General features: G+C 43.1%; 1 protein-coding gene across 1 annotated transcript in view; it reads right to left on the reverse strand.

The window, feature by feature from the left end:
• Positions 1-4,007: 4,007 nt before the first annotated feature.
• scn8aa (sodium channel, voltage gated, type VIII, alpha subunit a) overlaps positions 4,008-19,594 on the reverse strand; it is a 28,266-nt gene continuing 12,679 nt past the window's right edge. Inside the window, exons 12-26 of the mRNA XM_068752630.1 lie at positions 18,646-18,781; positions 18,173-18,411; positions 17,410-17,583; positions 16,900-17,256; positions 16,307-16,774; positions 15,604-15,721; positions 15,148-15,302; positions 14,766-14,939; positions 10,617-10,739; positions 6,607-6,891; positions 6,184-6,237; positions 5,867-6,004; positions 5,669-5,773; positions 5,287-5,557; positions 4,008-5,167 (exon numbers count right to left, since the gene is read on the reverse strand). Of these exons, the coding sequence (XP_068608731.1) occupies positions 4,008-5,167; positions 5,287-5,557; positions 5,669-5,773; positions 5,867-6,004; positions 6,184-6,237; positions 6,607-6,891; positions 10,617-10,739; positions 14,766-14,939; positions 15,148-15,302; positions 15,604-15,721; positions 16,307-16,774; positions 16,900-17,256; positions 17,410-17,583; positions 18,173-18,411; positions 18,646-18,781 (3,957 nt within the window). The remainder of the gene's footprint in view (positions 5,168-5,286; positions 5,558-5,668; positions 5,774-5,866; positions 6,005-6,183; positions 6,238-6,606; positions 6,892-10,616; positions 10,740-14,765; positions 14,940-15,147; positions 15,303-15,603; positions 15,722-16,306; positions 16,775-16,899; positions 17,257-17,409; positions 17,584-18,172; positions 18,412-18,645; positions 18,782-19,594) is intronic.

Below are 19,594 nucleotides of genomic sequence, written 5' to 3' on the forward strand. Positions count from 1 at the left end.
ACAGCCGCCCTACTAAATAAGGCAGCATCTTCAGATAGCAAAACTGAACTGAGAAAAGTAAATAAATCAACAAGCAAGTCGTAACTGGAAGGCTGCTTTATTGGTAATAAAAAGGTTCGTGCTCAAATGAAGACAATCGTTCATATATTCTTACCAAGAGTCCAAGTGGTTGTGCAACACACCATCGTATTGTACTGTATATGCTCTTTTATTATGGTGTCAAAATGATAACAATAGTTTGAAAAGCACTTTATTCATTTATCAGTTAAATGAAAGGAAAAACTCTCATAATAAACCATGCTAGAAAAAGAATGAGGCCTACAATCGAATATTGATACAAAAATAAATTTCAGGTGGAAACGGGATTCTTGAAGAAATAAAACAGAAATATAGAAGGCAAGCTGCTTTTTCACAAGCCGAGTGGGTGACACACATAGCACTAAGAACAGGACATTTTTGAGTTAGCTGTTTTTTTTTAACATCACACATGATTAGATATCAGTGGCGTGTCTGATGATCCTCTGGCAGTAATTCTGACTCCACATCCCTGATTGATGTTGTGCTCATTCCCAAAACCCCGCCATGCACTCTTTTGAAAACATGATTTTAATTTTCTTTTTTTTTATTATTTTGCGGTTCTTGCTGATATTATTGTTAGTGTGGAATTGACATCCAAATTTGCAGAAAAAGCAGAAAAAAGGCACACGCCATTGAGTGGAACGCGAGTAATAAACCATTAAAATAAACAAAAGAGAGATATGTGATAATGAGAAGCAAAGTACATGATTGTACGCATGTTGAGCTGTAATGGCACTGATGTGTGAGCATGGCAAAATACCCAGGGGTGGGTAACTTCTCAGGGTGTAAGAGGCAGTCGGTCACACCAGCTGACTTCCTCAGGGAAGAGATCACTGGTGATGAGTAGTGAGGAGAGTCACCCGTGTGTGTGCGTGTGTGTGTGTGTGTGTCTGTGACTGTGGGTATGTCCTGATACTCAGTGAAAGTGAGCGATGTGACAGTGAGTTAGAAATGTGCTGGTAACATTATCCTTTCATAATGATCAGGCTACAATCCATGGCAAGCAGCTCCAGCAACATCGCACACGACCTATTCCCCAACATAGAAGGGTGCTGGAAACAACCAGTTGTAGACATCCACTGAACGCGTTGCACATAAATCAAATGTGATAGTGCTCTTCTCTTTTATGTATATACATATAGACATATAGACATATATGTATATATGTAATTATCTTTTGTATTATATATCTATATTTCATTCAGTTTCCGTCAACTAAGTGAAAAGTGTCTCAAAAAATCCAAAAGGTAACAAATGTGACAAAGGGCCTAGCTGGAAGCCATCCTATATTATTGTTGTTGTTTGTTTGTTTTTTGATTAGCAGTAGTAACATTTTTAAAATTCAGTATTTACAAAAAACCACAACAAAGCATGCCGATAAAATAAAAGAATATAATACAATATTTATAGTTTCTTTCAAAAAAGTTCATTCTTTTTCGGCGATTGTGCCATTTACATCATAGCCTGCACTGTACATGTGGTTTTGTTTGTTTTCTTTTTTGCAAAAAAAAAATTCTTTTTCATGAATCATTCTGAAACATCACATCCAAGATGAACACATGGACAAATTGTATGGCATTACTCACTCCTCTTGTGGTTCTCATTGGGAATGTATTTGGTTCCAGTGTGCAGCAGCCAAACTGATTTGAAGACCTCATATTGTAAACAGACCTCAGTTATTGTTGCAGACTTCTGGGATTCTGGAACAGGCAGTGTTAAACACACTAAATGGCATTAGTGGTGTGTGATGATGGATGCCAGATTTCTGTCCAATCATCCATTTATAAATAGGACCATCACTCCTGTAGAAAAAAGTGGCAGCAACATTGAAAGAGGCGGTTGTGTTTGTCCGCCGTGTGACAAAGCCTCAGTATTTTATTTTTTTATGAAAAACACCCACAAAGCTTATTTCACAACATAGCTTTGTCAGTGTGAGGCCTTCTGATGCTGTATATTCGTGTCTCTACCTCCATCTTCGGCTAATTGTTTTTGGAGCAGGTGAACGTATTTAAAAAACTGCGATCACGTGAAAAGATGGTGCGAGCCAGGGTCCAACACCACACAGTGTTTAAGAGGTCCCACAAAAGCACAATGATACACTGACCAACATGGGACTTTCAGCACTCCAAGACCAAAGCACTATTCTCTTCCACATCCCTTGTTCTTATGGCAGTCAGTCTGAAGCCCTGAAGGGAGGGGCTCTACCTGTTTATTGGTCCATATTTAGTTATCGCCCATCCAGCTCCCTGAAATACCAGATTGATTTTAGAGTCCAAGCCACAAGCTCTTCACGGCCATCGGCCTTCCATACATGCTCGGCACGACAAGGCATGTCCGTGGTAATTCTCTGGCAACGCTGCCATTTCAATCAGTGTCAGACTCACTGATCAAAGCATTTTCTGAGAATGATTGCATCACAAGGACATCTGAGAAGAACTTCAAGGCTTTTAAAAAAAAATTGCAACTCAAATTCTCCTAAAAGACATCGTTTATGGAAGGTTCTGATGTGGATTATTAAGAGTATTGTCTAATGACAAATGTAGGCTTCGGTCCTTCCACTAGCCCAAAACAAAGGGGAAAAAAACCTATACAACTATTTTGATCCATTCTCCAGGAGGTAAAGCGGTTAAGTGGATTCCTATGACTGTATGATAGATGTTAGCGAACAAAGGGATGCAAGCCCCAGATTTGTTTTGGGACAATTCATGTGGCCTTCCAAATCCATGCATCCTCAAAATGAGGACATTCTGCTTTCGACCTTTCATACATTCTACACTCTCTCTGCCTAACATTCAGAGCAGCAAAAAAACAAACATTTTCCAGCTTGTATTGTTCGCTCATCCTTCATTCGCCTGGAATTTATATGAAAGATCTATCAGTTAGAAGAAAAATAAAGGCTCATACAATGACCATTCCCCCAATAATCTATATACCTTTATCCATAATCTTCATTTTCCAGTTATAATTTGCATAATTTCCCCAGTGGACAGCCTCAAGCTACAGTCAAGCCACTGCAGTGGGCAGAGAATCTGTGTCTTGTGGGCTATGATTACTCATGCATGACTCCTGATCGAAGCATGCCTTCATGCAAGTCATTTCTATGCATTGATCGACAATAATTATTATTTATCTGGAACTCGGTCTGAGCAAGTCTCCTTCAGCCCAAGTCAAAACAATGACCAAGGACCCCTACCGGTCAGTGTGAAAGCCCACGTTAAAAAAAAAAAGTTGCTTTCAATGTCAGCATAACAAAGAGGAGATGAGAAGACTGGTGACATGGGCTAAATGTGATCTTTTTTGCTGCTCAAATAATGTAAAGATGCAAGTATACTCCACACAAACAAACAAAAAATAAAACATCTCCGTTGTGTGTTTCCCACTCCTTCACTAGCGTTTCCTTCCTAGCTAGACTTGCTTGGTCGATTATAGTTTTCCTTTTGATAAAGATGGTAAACGCAGTGTGGCAGACCCCCCCACCCCTTTAGACCGCTTATACAGTTCCAGTGGGATCTGTGGGATCCAGTCTCATAGCAGTGAGAGCCCACTTGTGGCGGTGGAAGCAATTCTGCAATTCTCCTATCATCTTGCAGAGATGTGTGTCTGTGCCTTGGCAGTTGACCCCCCCAAAGAGGTGTGTCATTGGCCAGCACACTGCGCCACTGCATTAAACGTTGCATTTGTTCCTCATCTTTATGAACGTCTTCATTATGCAGCAAAGTTCCGTGGCAAACTGATTGTGTTTGGTTCAGCTGCCTTTGACGACACAAGAAACCGCATTGCCTCAGTAGCAGTGAGTCTGTAAACATTTGTTGTTGTTTGTTTTTGTTGTTATTTTGTTCTTGGAAATGATCCCTTTTTCCATGCGCGTTGGGTTTGAGCGCAGAGTCTCTTCTTACTGGGTCTTAATGGATTTAGAGAGTCCCTGAACCCTAACACTTGGATTCCCACTCATCTTTTTGGTTTTTGTCCTTCTCTTTGCTGGCCCACTCCTCCTTATTGTCATCCTCTTTTTCCTTGTCAGGTTTGGTCACGCTGTCGTAGGAAGGCAGCGAGGCCGTGGATGGTGTGCTCTCCTTCTTCTCTTGGTTAGTCCCGCCATTCTCAAGCTTATTGTTAGTGAAGAGGTGGCGCTTGAAGATGATGCCGCGCCTGATGAGGTGAGCACGGTAGGCATTCTGGATACTTCTGGCAGACATATCTTCCTGTTTACGACGAAGCGTTGTAGTAATGGGTTCATACGACACCTTGGAGGGGTTGGCTGCCACAAAGCGCTCCTCCATCTGTTGCCTCAACATGTCCAACTCGCCGCTGTCACCCAGCACTCGTTTTGTGAAGGCAAACAAGATGTCCAGGCAGTGGATGCGATCCCCGCTCACCATAGGCAAGTCCATGGCGATCAGCTCTATGGTGTTGGGCTTTGGAACACGGAGTGGATGCTCCAGTGCGTCAGCGAAGTCAGAGAGCTTGGCAAAGGTGATGAACTGAGAGGCAGTTGGGTCAAACTTCTCCCAGATCTCATAAAAGGTCTCAAAGTCATCCTCGCTGAGTGGATCAGCACTTTCCTCTGTGGCAACACTGAAGTTCTCCAGGATGATGGCAATATACATGTTGACAACAATCAGGAATGAAATTATGATGTACATGACAAAAAAGAAGATCCCTACTGAAGGATTGCCACAGTCTCCTTTCACAGATGTGCCAGGATTTTCCAAAATGGGATCGCAGTCTGGCGGGTAGTTGAGGATCGGCAGCAGTAAGCCATCCCATCCAGCCGATGTGGTCATCATGAACAGAATGATCATGCTGTTGCCAAAGGTCTCAAAGTTGTACAAGTCATCAATGCCTGCCGCATGTTTTACGTAGCCAAAGTTAGACATACCAAAAATGGAAAAGATGAACATGACCAGGAAGAGGAGTAGGCCGATGTTGAACAGGGCCGGCAGTGACATCATCAGAGCAAAGAGTAAAGTCCGGATTCCCTTGGCTCCTTTGATCAAACGGAGGATACGGCCAATACGAGCCAATCTGATCACCCTAAAAAGAGTTGGCGACACAAAGTACTTCTCAATGATGTCAGCCAAGAACATGCCTGCGAGAAAGGAAAATGGGCAAGAAACACAAAGGACAGAAAAAAAGACACCATCAGAAGACAGAAGACATTGAGAGGTGGGATTACAGTTATTTCGGCCGTCAACCTCCTCAACTCACCAACAATGGAGAGGATGACCACCACAACATCGAAGATGTTCCAGCCATTAGTAAAGTAATAGTGGCGAAGGGCGAAGAGCTTCAGCAAAAACTCCGTGGTGAAGACTACAATGAAGATGAAGTTGACCCAGTATAGGACAAGCTCCATTTCATCTGACTGATCATCTGTTTCCACCATCATGGTGACCATGTTGAGGCAGATGAGTATCATGATGAAGATGTCAAACACCTGCTGCGTCACAAAGTCAAACACCATACCCTGGATCTGGTTCTGCGAGATGGGAGAACACAAAGTAGTGAAGTTGTACTTTACGCAGGCAGAAATAGCAACCGATGAACAATCTGAACAGGCTGAAAGGAGTAGCCCGAAGGAAACATCTACCTGTGGGCGAGGAATCGGTTTTTGCGGCTTTTTGGAGCCCAGTTTTTTCATAGCGTTGTAGTACTTTTTCTGTTCCTCTGTCATGAAAATATCCTGACCGCCAAAGTAAAGGGATCAACAAGTATTTGGTTACAATCATATTCTAAATACAAAATTTAAAACAGTAATATGGGTTAAAGGGAAACAAGCGTGTCTTATCTTTTTCTTCTGCTGGTTAAAGTTGTCAATGATCACACCGATGAAGAGGTTGAGGGTGAAGAAGGAGCCAAATATGATGAAGACAACAAAGTAGATGTACATGTAGATGTTGACTTCATAGTCAGGCTGGTCTTCCACCTTGGAGGAAGACACAATGTGGAGTGTAATGTCAACAAAACATTTAAATGACATGTTTTGGGGTAAAAATAAATAAATAATAATAAATACATACTAATTCGTTTTTAAAAAAAATCAATGAATAATAATAAGAATAATCATCATCATAAATATAATAAATAGAAAATCTATGAATGTACCGCTCTTGAATCCACAGCCGCGTACATAATATCCATCCACCCTTTGAATGTGGCCTTTCAAAAGAGACACGTTATTAAATACATTTGGAAAACATGACGCAAATTATATACAGAAAACTATTAAAATTAAAATCTAAAAACTCAAACCGAAACGCCATGTCCTGTGGTACAGCTTGTTCATGACAAGAAACAAGCAGATAAATCAAAGGACACAGAAACACAATGAATATGAACAATGGCCAGCCTCAGAGTATTGAGACAAATGTTGCTTAAATGTAGCTTAAATGTAGCTCAAGGCTAAACCAGATCCTGATAGGTGATGCACAGAAAAATGAAGAGAACATGAAAGCAGGAGAATTTAGAGAAAACTCTAAGTTAGTGTTACAGGAGAATGTGAAAGAAAAGAAGGAGCGACACTCTCACCACTTGCAGAAGCGCCAAATAGCCAGCGCCCACATTGTCAAAGTTGATCTTGACATTCTTCCACCTGACCTCGGTAAAGTTTTGTTTCATGAGGGCCTCGCACTGGGTCTTGTTGTTCACAATGTCAACGGGAAAGTATTCCTCGGACGTCTGATTGAAGCAGTAGTAGTACTTGCCCGCAAACAAGTTGACCCCCATGATACTGAAAATCAGCCAAAAGATGAGGCAAACCAGCAACACGTTCATAATGGAAGGGATGGCGCCCACCAAGGCGTTGACTACCACCTAGACCAGACGAAGGAAGACAGGATATGGCAGAGTGAGAACCAGGAAGCAAATCGGCTAAGTCAACCCCTCCGATAAGATACTACATACTGCTATGGCAACAGGTGATATGAGTAAGAGCAGCGCAATCCTACAGTATGCTTCATAACCGAAGTACTGCAAACCCCCATCATGTACCCCAAAGTATGGAGAATGCATGGGAAGCAGTCTCGTTCTAATTAGAGCAGCACTGATGTGATTCTGAGATGCTCTGAAGCGTGTTGGTAAAAATGCTAAACAGATACTCAATTTATTTCAGCTTAACATTTATCTTTTTATGTGATTATTAGGAATATAAAAAATAATATAAACACTAACTAATAAAGAGAGAATTTATCAGTGCTGTAAGAAATATGGTTTCTAAAATTTAGACAAAACAGGTGTAGCTGTGGTTCTACTGTATATATTCACTTTAGAAATCTTACAAACTCTGGTTTAAAAATAAAACTTTTTAAAAAATGAATTGGAAAAATTTGCCATACCACTATGAAGTGTCCACCCTCCCCCCCTAAACCATAAACAGTCAATATTCAATACACTACTGGCCCTTTTCCATAATTCAGTCAGGCAATATAAAACTAGATCAGTAACAGAAAATCCCATAAAGCAATATAATTCCCACCACCACCCTAAAATCTAGGCCTGTTTTTACACTTAATCAGATTTCCTGTACATGTTTTAATATACCATAGCCAGTAATAAGCTCAGCACAGAGTGAACTACCAGTGACAGGCAGGCCAACCAGCAGCTCTCAGGCAGACAGCTGAGCATGCATGTCTTTGGCAGACTGGTTTTGTGGAGCCATATTCCCTCCTCGTTACAAACAGACAGGGATGAGCTCCAGAGCAGGATTCTCTCAACGTGTAGATGACCTCTGCCGGGCAACTTAGTGCAATAAAATCATGATTTTTAAAAGTAATTTAGAGAGCGTCAACTAGGAATATATGATGTCATCTAATGCAGAACACACCAATCACATTCCTTCTGCCACAGCGAAAGCCTTTGTATCCGCTGAGAGAATGACTCTTTGCTCCATCTGAGCTGCTTTCTGGAGTTCAGTGTTTGAAAAAAAACAAAAACCAAGTAGGCCATGCTCTGCGGAAAGCGTTCTCAGAAAGAGGGAAAATGGCTTTGACAAATGCATAATGTGCATCGGCCGCTATAATACATGCGTGTTACACGGCACTGTGCAATCTTAAGAACCGCTCAAATACATAAATAAATAAACAGAGAAATGTGTGGATAGAGAGATAACGGCTAAACTGTTACGGATTGAAATGTTGCATGTTTTGTGTATCCATCGGGTCATTCTCTTTCCTCATCCTCATTCTACAGCACAATACGGCTGAAATGACAGCTCAACAATAATCTGGTGATGTTGAGGAGAGGTCATTTCAATTTTTGGGGGTACAGAGATTATATCAAAAGGTCCACTCCATTAGACAGTGAAGATCAGACTACCAAAATTATTGTCTTCTCAAATTCTGTGGTAGAATTGATCATTTTAATTTGATCTGGATGGAGAAAATAATGTATCTGCTGCGGTACAGATGATGTGATTACAACATGATGCATTGCTCTGTAAATAGAACTGGGCTTTAGCACTCAACCAGTTCTCACCATTCTAATACTTGGGTATCTCTTTCATACGTCGTCATCTCTCCACTCATATACTTCCCTATTCATTTATTTATTGCTTTGACCGCTTTGTTTTCCATTTTCAGTTTAAACAAAATGGCAATTGATGAACATAGACATCGTCGTCAATAAATGGTACAGCAGCATTTAATTCCACTGTTTATTACCCTTTGCAGTATTATTGGGCCACCCTCACTTCTCTTACCACAAACACCCAGTGAATGAGTCCATTCATAGGGGCATGATGATAATAATAATAATAATAATAATAATAGTACACTTGACCGAATCAAATGTGCTGTGATTTTTAACCCCAAAAATGACATCCCATCCCTTCCGAAATGATTAAACGTATAGCCTTTAAATAAAACATCTGTGAACAACATCCATACAGCCTATCCAGGGCCTAATCGCATTGATGTCAGCTGGTGTACAACAGCATCATATTTTAGTCGCTGGATATCTAGTATGAATGACACTTTGCTTTACAATCAGGTCTGTCATTTTTGGGGCATGCTGAGGAGGGGCAACACTTAATCTGTCTAGGGTTGAAAGTGCTGCCCATTGTGAAAGGCAACAGGCAGCCAGGCCCGTTGTAGACGCTGTAGTATGTGGTGCCATGACATGACAGCAGTAATGCCTTGTGTGAAATGGCAGCCTCGCATATTTGCTAAGCTTCTACCTGCATTCCCAAAGAAAGTATTTTTTTTGGAAAAATTACACGAATAACCTGCCACAAAAAAAACAACTGCTAGCAGATTATTTGGTCAAATGGTACCAAAAGTGCTGACACCGGCAGAAGCTTCACAAATATTTTCCTCCCAAAGCCACAACACTGAGTTTGTGGTTTCTGTCTCTGAGTCCCTGATGCAAAAAGATCCTGGACAAGCATGAGAGAGTGTGCTGACCCTCCAGCGGCCCGGTCCAATCAACCGGCTCGAGGTGAAGTGAGTAGTGGAGAGATAAGGGGTTACGGAAGAAGAGGAGTGGTAAGGGTGAGGTGGGGTGCTGCACATGTGGGGCTGAAGAGGTGGGGGGGGGGGGGGGGAGGGCTGAGGTGAGGAGGAGCTCAAACTAGTAGGCAATGCAACCAGTTCAAGAACAGTGAGGAGGAGAGGAAAATGAGATCTGGAGAGTTGGAGAAAAAGAAAGAGGCAAGACAACAACCAGGCGCAACCTGTGGCTACCACCAGTCACCAAGCACACCAATCAGATCTGTGTGTTTTGGCTGGAAACGTCTGAAGCGGTCAGAGGCACCGTCTCAGTGCCCGAGTCCTGCTCTGCAAGCCACAGAATCCTGTGGTGCAAGACGAGTGTGTGTGGAAGCTGCTCTACATGCAGCGTTTTAGTGCGACAGGTTGTGTAGAGTTTTTGGTGTCTTGCAGCTCCCCGGTTCCTGCTGGTTGTTCTCGATGGCAGATGCGTACAGGGAATGCGTGAAAGGTGAAAGGGGGGGCATGTTGGGGGGCGTGGGGGGTCTTATTTAAAAAGCAGTGGTTGAGAATCAGGCCATATGAAGAAGTAATTGTTGACTTGGATGCTCTATGAGATGGCATGTAGGTTTGGATAGGTTTGACCAATTTTACATTCACTTTGGCCAATCAAGAATAAACAAAGTACGATGAAGGAATCAGAATTTCTAGCTGGTCACGTATGTGATGAGGCAGCTTTGTGAAAAAATATTTCTGTTGCACTTTGACTAAATGAATTATTAATAAACAAATGTATTTTTCATGGAGATTTGTTTTTTGTTTAAGCAATTCAATTGAAATTCATGCTGTTCTGCTGGTAATACAACTTTAGCGGTACTTTACTCAGTCTCCCAGCTGCATCATGACTTATTCTTTCACTCTAACAAAGACATGGTGTACAAGGATTGCGCATGGAAACGTGACTTCTGGTCTGTCATTTCCTGGTTTTAAAAACAATCCCCCCAATGTAAGAGGTTTTTTTTTTGTCCTCTTAGTTTGTTTTAAGATCAGTTCTAGCATGCTTTAAACTGTTGAATGGGCATGCGGAAGGATCAGCTGCTTAGCTTTGGATCTTACCCTCATCCCTTCAAAACGTGACAAGGCTCTGAGGGGTCTCAAGGCCCTTAGTGTCCTGAGTGATTTAATGGGCCCTAGATCGGAGTAGCCCAGCGCATTAGCTACAAGGCTGACTATAGACACCTACAAAAAACAGAGAAGCAAAAGAGGTTCCAAACTGTTAGAAGTGAGAATATTCACTAGAGGCGGGCCTGGCATTGGTGGAGAGTTACTGGACACACACACATAAATCTATGCATGTATATGCATGTATAGTGTTGCATTTATACATGTATATACACTGAGAGAGAAGGTCAGTGTTTAGTATCGGTTTTATGTGTGTAGTATTTTTAATAGCAGTAGGCCAGAGGGATTGTTTGTCTGGTCATTTGGGGCAGTTGACAAGATGTGAAAAGTCCTTTGTACCTGCAAAGAAGATTTGTGGTTGAGAGTGAAAGAGAGGAGATAGAGACATTAGGCTCATAGAGGGTAAATTAGACAGAAAAGAGCGCTGCATGATTTAGTAAAGATACAAGCGAAGGGACTTGACGGACAAGAGGAAGGGGAGTTGGGGGGGGGGGGGGGGGTAGGAGGAACGGAAACAGGTCACCCTGGAAAAGCTGACAAAAACCCAACAGACTTGAAAGCCTTACCCTTGCCCCTCTAACATGGTCGCTCTTGGGCTGAGGCATAAGATCCCATTTAACTTAAGACAGACAAACTAATGGAACCTAAGAGAAAGAATACAAGTTAACACATACAAGGATGCCACCATGACATTTTCAAATCAAGTTTTCACACGGCATTTAGAATCAAATGGGAGAGCCACAGTCACACGAACCACGCACATGAAACAGGGATGGAGGTTAAGGGCAGATTGGATATAGTTATTAGCACTGGATGGCACTAAGAAGACAAAAATACACAGGATACAGTCGAGTTACACACGGTTAACAACAACAGAACACAACCTGAAAGAAACCGGTGCATCTCCTCGCCGTGTCCGACAGCAACCCTCAAGGCATCGCTACAGCCAATGATTACGTCCCCTTGTGCTATTATTAGTTAGGAGAACTACACTCACTATGCACTACAGTATAAACCCTAAAACCTCCTATTACCATTAAGAGTCAATGGTGCCTTAGGCCAAATAGCCCTAGTTATGCTATGGTATGAGCCATATAGCTGATCTAAGTTACACATGCGCAGTTTCATGTCAATAACAAAGGAGGACATGGACGATGTGGTCAATAAGCTGCACTAATGTTCTTTGAGGGGGGAAGTGCATGAATGATTCAGCCTTGTGTGCTAAAATGGTCCCGACAGGGAGGATTTTTAAAGACTTCTCTCTTGATTTAAATGCAAATTATTCTGCATGCAAAATCTGATTGTCCAATTGTTCGAGAAATAGGCCCAAGACCAAATAAGGGAAAATGTGTTTGTTATAGAATTCATCTATGATGTTCAGGGATTTTTTTTTTCCCCCTTCTGTTTTCTAAATGGCAATCTTACTGGTCTGGATGCTGGGAGGACAGGGGGAGTACCAGTTCCTTACAAATAAGGAAAAATATCAACAGTGAACACGTGTTAAAGCACCTCCAACCAGCCACCGACACCAACTGGTCAAACTCACCGCATTAAGGACACAACACCCAAAGCTTTCCAAAGTCACATGGGGAGGTTTGCAACAGGCAAAATCTTCATTTTGACCGACGCCTTTATCAACATGGATTACAAGAGGCAAAGTTCTCAACCATTTACAGTTGGGATGCATCAGAACTGTGGAAAAAAAGAAACAGCAGAAGAGTCGGCAGCATAGATTTAGACTTATTCCACATGTGAGTGTCAGTCCAGGATATATCAGGAATGGACCATTACTTAGATTCTGCTGTTACACTTTGGCAAAACGCCTCATTTTAAATCAGTAGGACTTCCTCTTGAATCAGATGCTCTTCTGATGGGGGAGACAGTAAAATAAAGATTTTGCCTGATCTATACTACGGTGTTTGGGGTAATTATCACCTTCAGCCTGACCCCTTGGAGAACCCCCCCTTTGGGGTGCCTGGCCTCTGGCCCCCTGCTGGGCCAGCTGTGTGGTAGTGACTTCAGCTTCTCAACGTCCTTCTCACAGAGCTCTGCAAGGCAAGGCCAATGACATCTGGGGCTGTGATCCCATGATGACGACGGCACAAACCAAACAGAAATAAAAGCAAAGCAAAAGCAAAACCAAAGGGAAAAACACAAGAAAATGATGATAATCTGAGTGAAAAAGAAAAATGAATGGAGTATGACACCTATCATCCTCGATCCCACACATTAAGGCTCTTGCCCCTTTTGTTTCGTCTTGTTTTAAAATGTTAAAACATTCATCTAACGACAAGCAGGAAGGAAAGAATTCAAATGGGTAACAGAAAGATAACACAAGGGAAATAAGGAGGAAGACACTCACGCCGAGAATCAGGCACATCCACAGTGAGAGAGAACCACAGGCCGGTCTAATGATGGTGCCCCCCCGGTTCTGAGTCCGTGGCAATGGTTTCACCCCACAACACAGGGTGGCAGAGGCACAGTCAGGCTTTTGGGGGGGGAGGGGGAGCACTAGTGAAGACCAAACTTACCACCAAGTTGCCTCTCACCCACCATCATTACATCTCAGCACAATATCATCACATTCCTGAGGTTACACTTCCGAGAGGGATTGAAAGGAGGATGGGGAAAGAGGGGAGGAAAGATGTCACAACTTGGGAATCATGGCGCCCTGCACTGTCCCAAGTGCTGGGCTGGACAACACACCTACAGGGAAGGAGTCTACAACGGCAACAACTAGAATCAGTACAGTGTGTGTGTGTGTGTGTGTGTGTGTGGGATTATAACTGCTATGCCAACTTTAAATGTATGATTCATATAAAAACAGATACATACTGATGTGTGTTTGTTTTTAACTTCAAACTCTACACGTGAATACATACATAAAGCTTTTTTTTTTTTGTGGTAAATCAATGTGTCTTTGGTGCGTTGGGTCTGGGTTGCAGGAGTTTACAGTGAATCAACATGGAGAACTCTGGCCACTGATAGGAGTCCATTCACAGGCACTGGCTGAGGTTTGGGACACTGTGGAGAGGTGGTTAGTTCAAGGAGAAAGCCTGAGTTCAGGGAACTTCATTTTCTATTCAATTGTGCCTCTCGGCACAGATTACTCCTTCAGATTTGATGTTTAATCAGAATATTTTAATCCTTCAAAGCTAATCTCTGTTTCTTCCCCAGATAAATAAACTTCACCTCCCTTGAGGGTCAGTTGTCTTGAAAAGGAATAGATGTAAGAATTTCCAACGCCTCAGCCTTTCAGTCTTGACCGACACAAGGAGCAGAGAAATAGACAGAGAGAGGAGACAAACATCTGACAGGTCAGAGACATGGGACAAAGACAGCTTCACACAGACACATCTTTGACACATCCCATTCCTCTGAGCATGACTTGAATATGGTTGGATCACATTAGCTTGGCTGTTGATTGCTTGATTCTAATTTGTGTTTAAGTATTTCCTCTAATCCTGTATCAAAACACCAGAACTGACATCTATCTGCACGTAGTATGGAAACAGACATAATCGCTTCTGATTTCTAAATTATAAGCAGATAATTATCGAGCATATTCAAGCATCTCAGAGTGATAAGCCAAGAGAAGAAAAAAACAGGGATAGTGTCTGAATGGATTTGTAATAGGTGACTGCCATGATTGTAACTTGAAATGGACAGACTGAAACACAGTCCTTATATTGTTTCAGAAATTTTAATTAGAGGCTTTGTAATTCTAAGGAACACGCCTTTTCACCTAACCCACACCACGAAGCAAATATTTTATGACTAAACTGGCTTTTCAAACCAAACCACACCCAACAGACAACAATTGGGGCAAAGCTTACGATAAATAGTTTTAAATCATCATCACTTTTGCAAGGCCTTTGCAGTGCATGTGATGCTGTGGCTATGACTCAGATAAAGCCCAGAAACAAATTGTGACACACCCTTAAATTAAGGTCAACGTAGTAGAAATGACGTCTAGCTCTATGTGGGGTTTTTTTGGGGGGGGGGGGGGGGGTTGTACTATCCACTGTGTTGCTGTTGGACCAGAGTGTGGTTCAACACAAAAATAACCGGAACTAGACTTACATCCACAATGAAGAAGTCCAGCCAGCACCAGGCGTTGGTGAAATACTTGACAAACCCATAGGCTACCCATTTGAGCAACATCTCCAGTATGAAGATGTAGGTGAAAACTCTGTCAGCATACTCCAGAATGATCCGAATGGTCTTCCGTTGCTCGATGTACACATCCTCAAAGGCCTGCGGAGAGCAGAAAACGCTGTCAGCCGTGACAAGGCAGCAGTTATGCCTCATAATTTATTATTCCATTAATGGAACCGTTTACAGCATGGCAGCCTTACTCTTGCTAATCACTGACAGTGATTTACTTGATTGAGAAAAAAACGGTCTGTGTGAAATATCCCGTCCTCCTTATTTTAGGAGCATAAGCTAATGCCGGCCTCCTTACCAGGGCGCCGCTGCTAAGCAGAATCATGAAGATGATCAGGGTCTCAAACCAGTTGTGCTCCACAATAAGGTAGCAGGTTTTTCTCAGGAACCACCAGTTCTTCCACCAGCCAGTGGTGATGTCAACTTCACAGCACTTATACTTTGCCACACAAGCTGTGGACACACAGGAGGAGAGATAGCATTTCATTGAGTTAGAAAAAGTAAGGCTCTGTGATGAACCGGTGACTGGTCCAGGTTGTACCCCCCCCCCCCCCCCACCCCCCTCCTCCTCCCACCCAAAGTCAGCTGGGACAGGCTCCAGGCTTCAATTGGCTTTGAGAGAGAGAAAAGGAGTGTGGGAGTCTGGACAGATATGATTCCAATTTATGAGTTTGGAAATACAGCCACCCTATACAAGGACACAGAGTCCAGGTGAATCTGAGGACAGTGGTTGGAATGGGGGTGAGTGTCTCACCATCTGTCCAGCAGGCCTCTGGTTCCATGTATTCCTCTACTGTCTCCACCACAACCACCTCCTCCACATCTGGCTTGATGTCAATAGTACTGCCCTCTGATGAACTGGTGTCATCCAGCTGCGCGCGTGTCATCCACACACACACACACACACACACACACACACACAAATACACAGAAACACTTAAGTTTGCACGACACTGCTGCAGTGAGGGAAGGGAACAGCTTGAAATCATGAATCTTTCCGGAGCTTGTCAGGAAATGTAAAGTTCATGTGACTACAAATTGCTTTCACTCAGTCTTAAAATAAGAGGAGAAAAAAATCAAAAATATAATTTGATCACAGCTACTCTTTTCTCGGATCGTGATGGACACTACAACCATTCTTAACATCACACAGCATCCACACAAACGTCAGTGGATCCATTTCAACTACATTGCCTGTCTGCTCTATTCAGCAGTGGAGCGAGTGTCCGGCATTGCAAAGTGTTCAGCCACACCCTTAATTTCACAATCATGAGAGAGGAAATTTCATCTGAGGATTAAACAACAAATACACATGGAGCACTCTGCTGCTCACCTGAAAATGTATTTTGTTGGTGTTTGGATAAAAGTGGGGTTTTTTCTCTGTTAGGTTTGTAGTAGATTACATCTCCATTTTGTCATTTCCCACCTGCATACATATGTGATAAACTATCACTGACCTCTTTACTATTCTCAATGTCAGACTCGCTGCTGAAGTCTTCTGTGTTGAGGTTCTCAAAGTCAGACTCTCCCACAGCTATGGGCACGCAGACAGTCAGGTTCGGGTTGTGGATGAACGACATGTGGTCCTCGTCAATCATGTACTTCCCCACGCTGCTGCCAATACCGCTGGTGGTGCCGTTACCATTCTTGGCATAGTCCAGGTCACGGTTGATGTCCACCCCAGTGTGGTTAGCGATGCAGTTCAGCTTTTTATCATACATGTCGTCCAGCGGTTTCTGCTCATCCTCCAGCGGTGGTTTCCTCAGCAGACTGGACTGCCTTACCTTCGCTTTTACCCATGCAATGCCTTTCTTGAAGCGCATGATGGAAATCTGCAGGTTGTTGGGCTCCCCGTCGTCATCGGTTGCAGCCAAGTTGTCAGCACTGAATGAGCTCAGGAGCAAGGCAAGGAACAGGTTCAACACCTTTTGGACGTAGAATGAGGAATGACAGTAAAGTGATTCATTTTTCTTACTCCACATTCTGGCCCGTAAATTCTTAAAGAGGGCAGAGCCAACAACACTGATTGTCTGAAAACCCTCCCACTCACCACCAGGTTGCCGATGACCATAACCAACATGAAGACGATGAGGCACATGCCCTGACCAGCCACCTCCATGCAGTCCCACATGGTCTCGATCCACTCGCCGCACAGCACCCGAAAGACAATCAGGAAGGAGTGGAAGAAGTCGTTCATGTGCCAGCGGGGAAGCTCACAGTCCGCAGCGATTTTACACACGCAGTCTTTGTAGTTTTTGCCAAACAGCTGCATTCCCACCACAGCGAAGATGAAGACGATGATGGCCAGCACCAGAGTCAGGTTCCCCAAGGCTCCCACAGAGTTACCGATGATCTTGATCAGCATGTTTAGAGTGGGCCATGACTTTGCCAGCTTAAAAACTCTCAGCTGGGGTGGGATGGATGGAAAGAGAAGAGGGATATTTCAATCACAACATAAAAACTTTATTCGCACACAGTTAGGGTGAAGGAAAGTACAAATGCGGAATAAAGCAGACATCAACAGAGATCCAAAGGGACAGGAGGATAAAATAGGATTTACCAAACGAAATGACCGCAGCACAGACAGGCCCTCAACGTCCGCCAGTGCCAGTTCCACTAAACTCAACGTCACAATAAAACCATCAAAACAGTTCCAGGCCTCCTGGAAGTAGTAGTACGGATCCATGGCTACCAGTTTAAAAAGCATCTCCCCTGCAAAGATCCCAGTGAACACCTGGCAGGTAGAATTCAAGAACAGATTGGAACACATTAATGCAGCTCAGCACCGTTTCACGGGAAGCAGCAGAATGTGAAGCAAGATAATTGGTGACATTTCTGTGAGGATTTGTGCATTAAAGAAACATGCATCACATCATATGAGGTCAATTAAATTATCTAAAGAGCCAGTACAATACAGAAATTTCTTTGCATCCTTGAAATGTTAAAATTTTAAATGGTCAGGCTGAGTGATCCACGCCATGATTCATGCACCATTTTAGTGAAATTCATCGATCAGCCTCCGTGAAACATTAATGCAGCCTCCCACTAGTTAGCAAACTGGCAGAGAGAAGCAAACAGGAAACCCACTTGACCAGAGGAAGGAGAGATAGAAGAAGAAAAAGACAGGGATTGTGTGTGCAAAATTAGAAATGCATTGACAAAAGATAGAAGTGGGGAAGGGGTGCTTGTGTTTTCTCTTTGCCTTTCAACTCTGAGTTTGCAATCAAAGGGCTGCCAATTACAGCCCTAAAAATAACATTCCTCTCCGAGCTGCAAAGAGGAAGCAGAGGCGAAACTAAATGAACAAAAAGATTGCCACTCACCAGATTGCCTACCGACAGCATGTGTTCGAAGTCAGGGGTCATGGGGTAGTGCTCCATGGCCATGAAAAGGGTGTTGAGAACGATACAGATGGTGATGGCCAAGTCCACGAAGGGATCCATGACAATTAGGTTCACATTCTCCTTTATCTTTATCCACTCGGGAGAGCACTCCCAAATCAGGAAAGTGTTCGCAAACTTATACCAGCAAGGCGGACACTTACGCTGAGACTCCTCCAGCTCTGAAGACATAGCGCGGATCACAAGTCAAAATCAAACCCACATGCGTGCTTGAGTATACCTACAGCATGCAATGGTATCAAATGATAATCGTATGCATTGTATGTATCTGGTACTATTGGATATGCAAAGCAAATAAGCAGGAAATTAACGTCAAATCAATCAACCAATGAGAGCAGCCCTAGTTAAAGAATAATGAGAGAGCAGGTTAAAGAGCTGGGTTAAAGTGGCAGTACCCTCCACTAGTGTGTTGGTTATGACGCTCATGACACTGTTGGCCCGCTCTTTCCGCCCAAAGGAGGTATTGAGCTGGTCCACAGACACCATCAGGGAGCCCGACAGCTTCTTCTTCACCTCAACCTCAGTAGTCGGCTGTCAGGAGGAGAGGAAGAATCAAGCACCCATGGAGAGGACATGAACACCATCCCACAGCACCACCGGTGGCCGGCAGAGGGAAGTGCACATCAGCATTGGAAGGAGAAAGTAGTTGAGGGTCAGATTGTTTGGGTTGGGGCCAGGGTATGTTTCATATGTTTCTTTTTTCTCAATGTCGGGTTCAAGGACGATTTGTGTGAACTGCTAATACATGCAAGTCTCAGCCAAAGTGGGAGCAGCGGTCAAGGAATACTTGACCTAATTGTGTTTGAATGCAATTAGCTCATCCTGATTGAATAATAGATGGATTGTGAAGTACTGTGCTGGGAGAACTGCTTCTGCATGAATGCATTTTCAGTCCCGCCATGCAGTAATGGAGGCTTTGCTGCCATTGCAATATAATAATGAGGTTATTTTTGGAAAAGGTCTCCCAAATCTGGCCATTTTAATGTCACTCGCAAATCGATTGCTATGGTTTCTTCCTATTTTATATTGCAACCATCAAGTCCAGCGCATTGTAAAGAGATTGTATGGGGCAGGTTGTACAGATTCATCCAGTTGTCATGCATGAGCATGCTCCAAGTCAAAGAGAAGGAGAAGATACTACAGACACCAAGGCTGTTACTCTACTATTCTACGTCATGCTTGTTTTAATCAAGGGTTTAAATCTACCATGCTAACTAGAACGAGTAATTCACTAATTTTGACCAGGGAGAGTTTGGGAAACAGAGAAAGATAGAGACAGACAAGGACAGCAGCCCTCCGCTTATTAAATTAAACTAGTGAACCCTGATAGGACACTGTGTTTGT

This window comes from Brachionichthys hirsutus, chromosome 2, assembly GCF_040956055.1.
Source record: "Brachionichthys hirsutus isolate HB-005 chromosome 2, CSIRO-AGI_Bhir_v1, whole genome shotgun sequence".
Taxonomy (NCBI): Eukaryota; Metazoa; Chordata; class Actinopteri; order Lophiiformes; family Brachionichthyidae; genus Brachionichthys; species Brachionichthys hirsutus.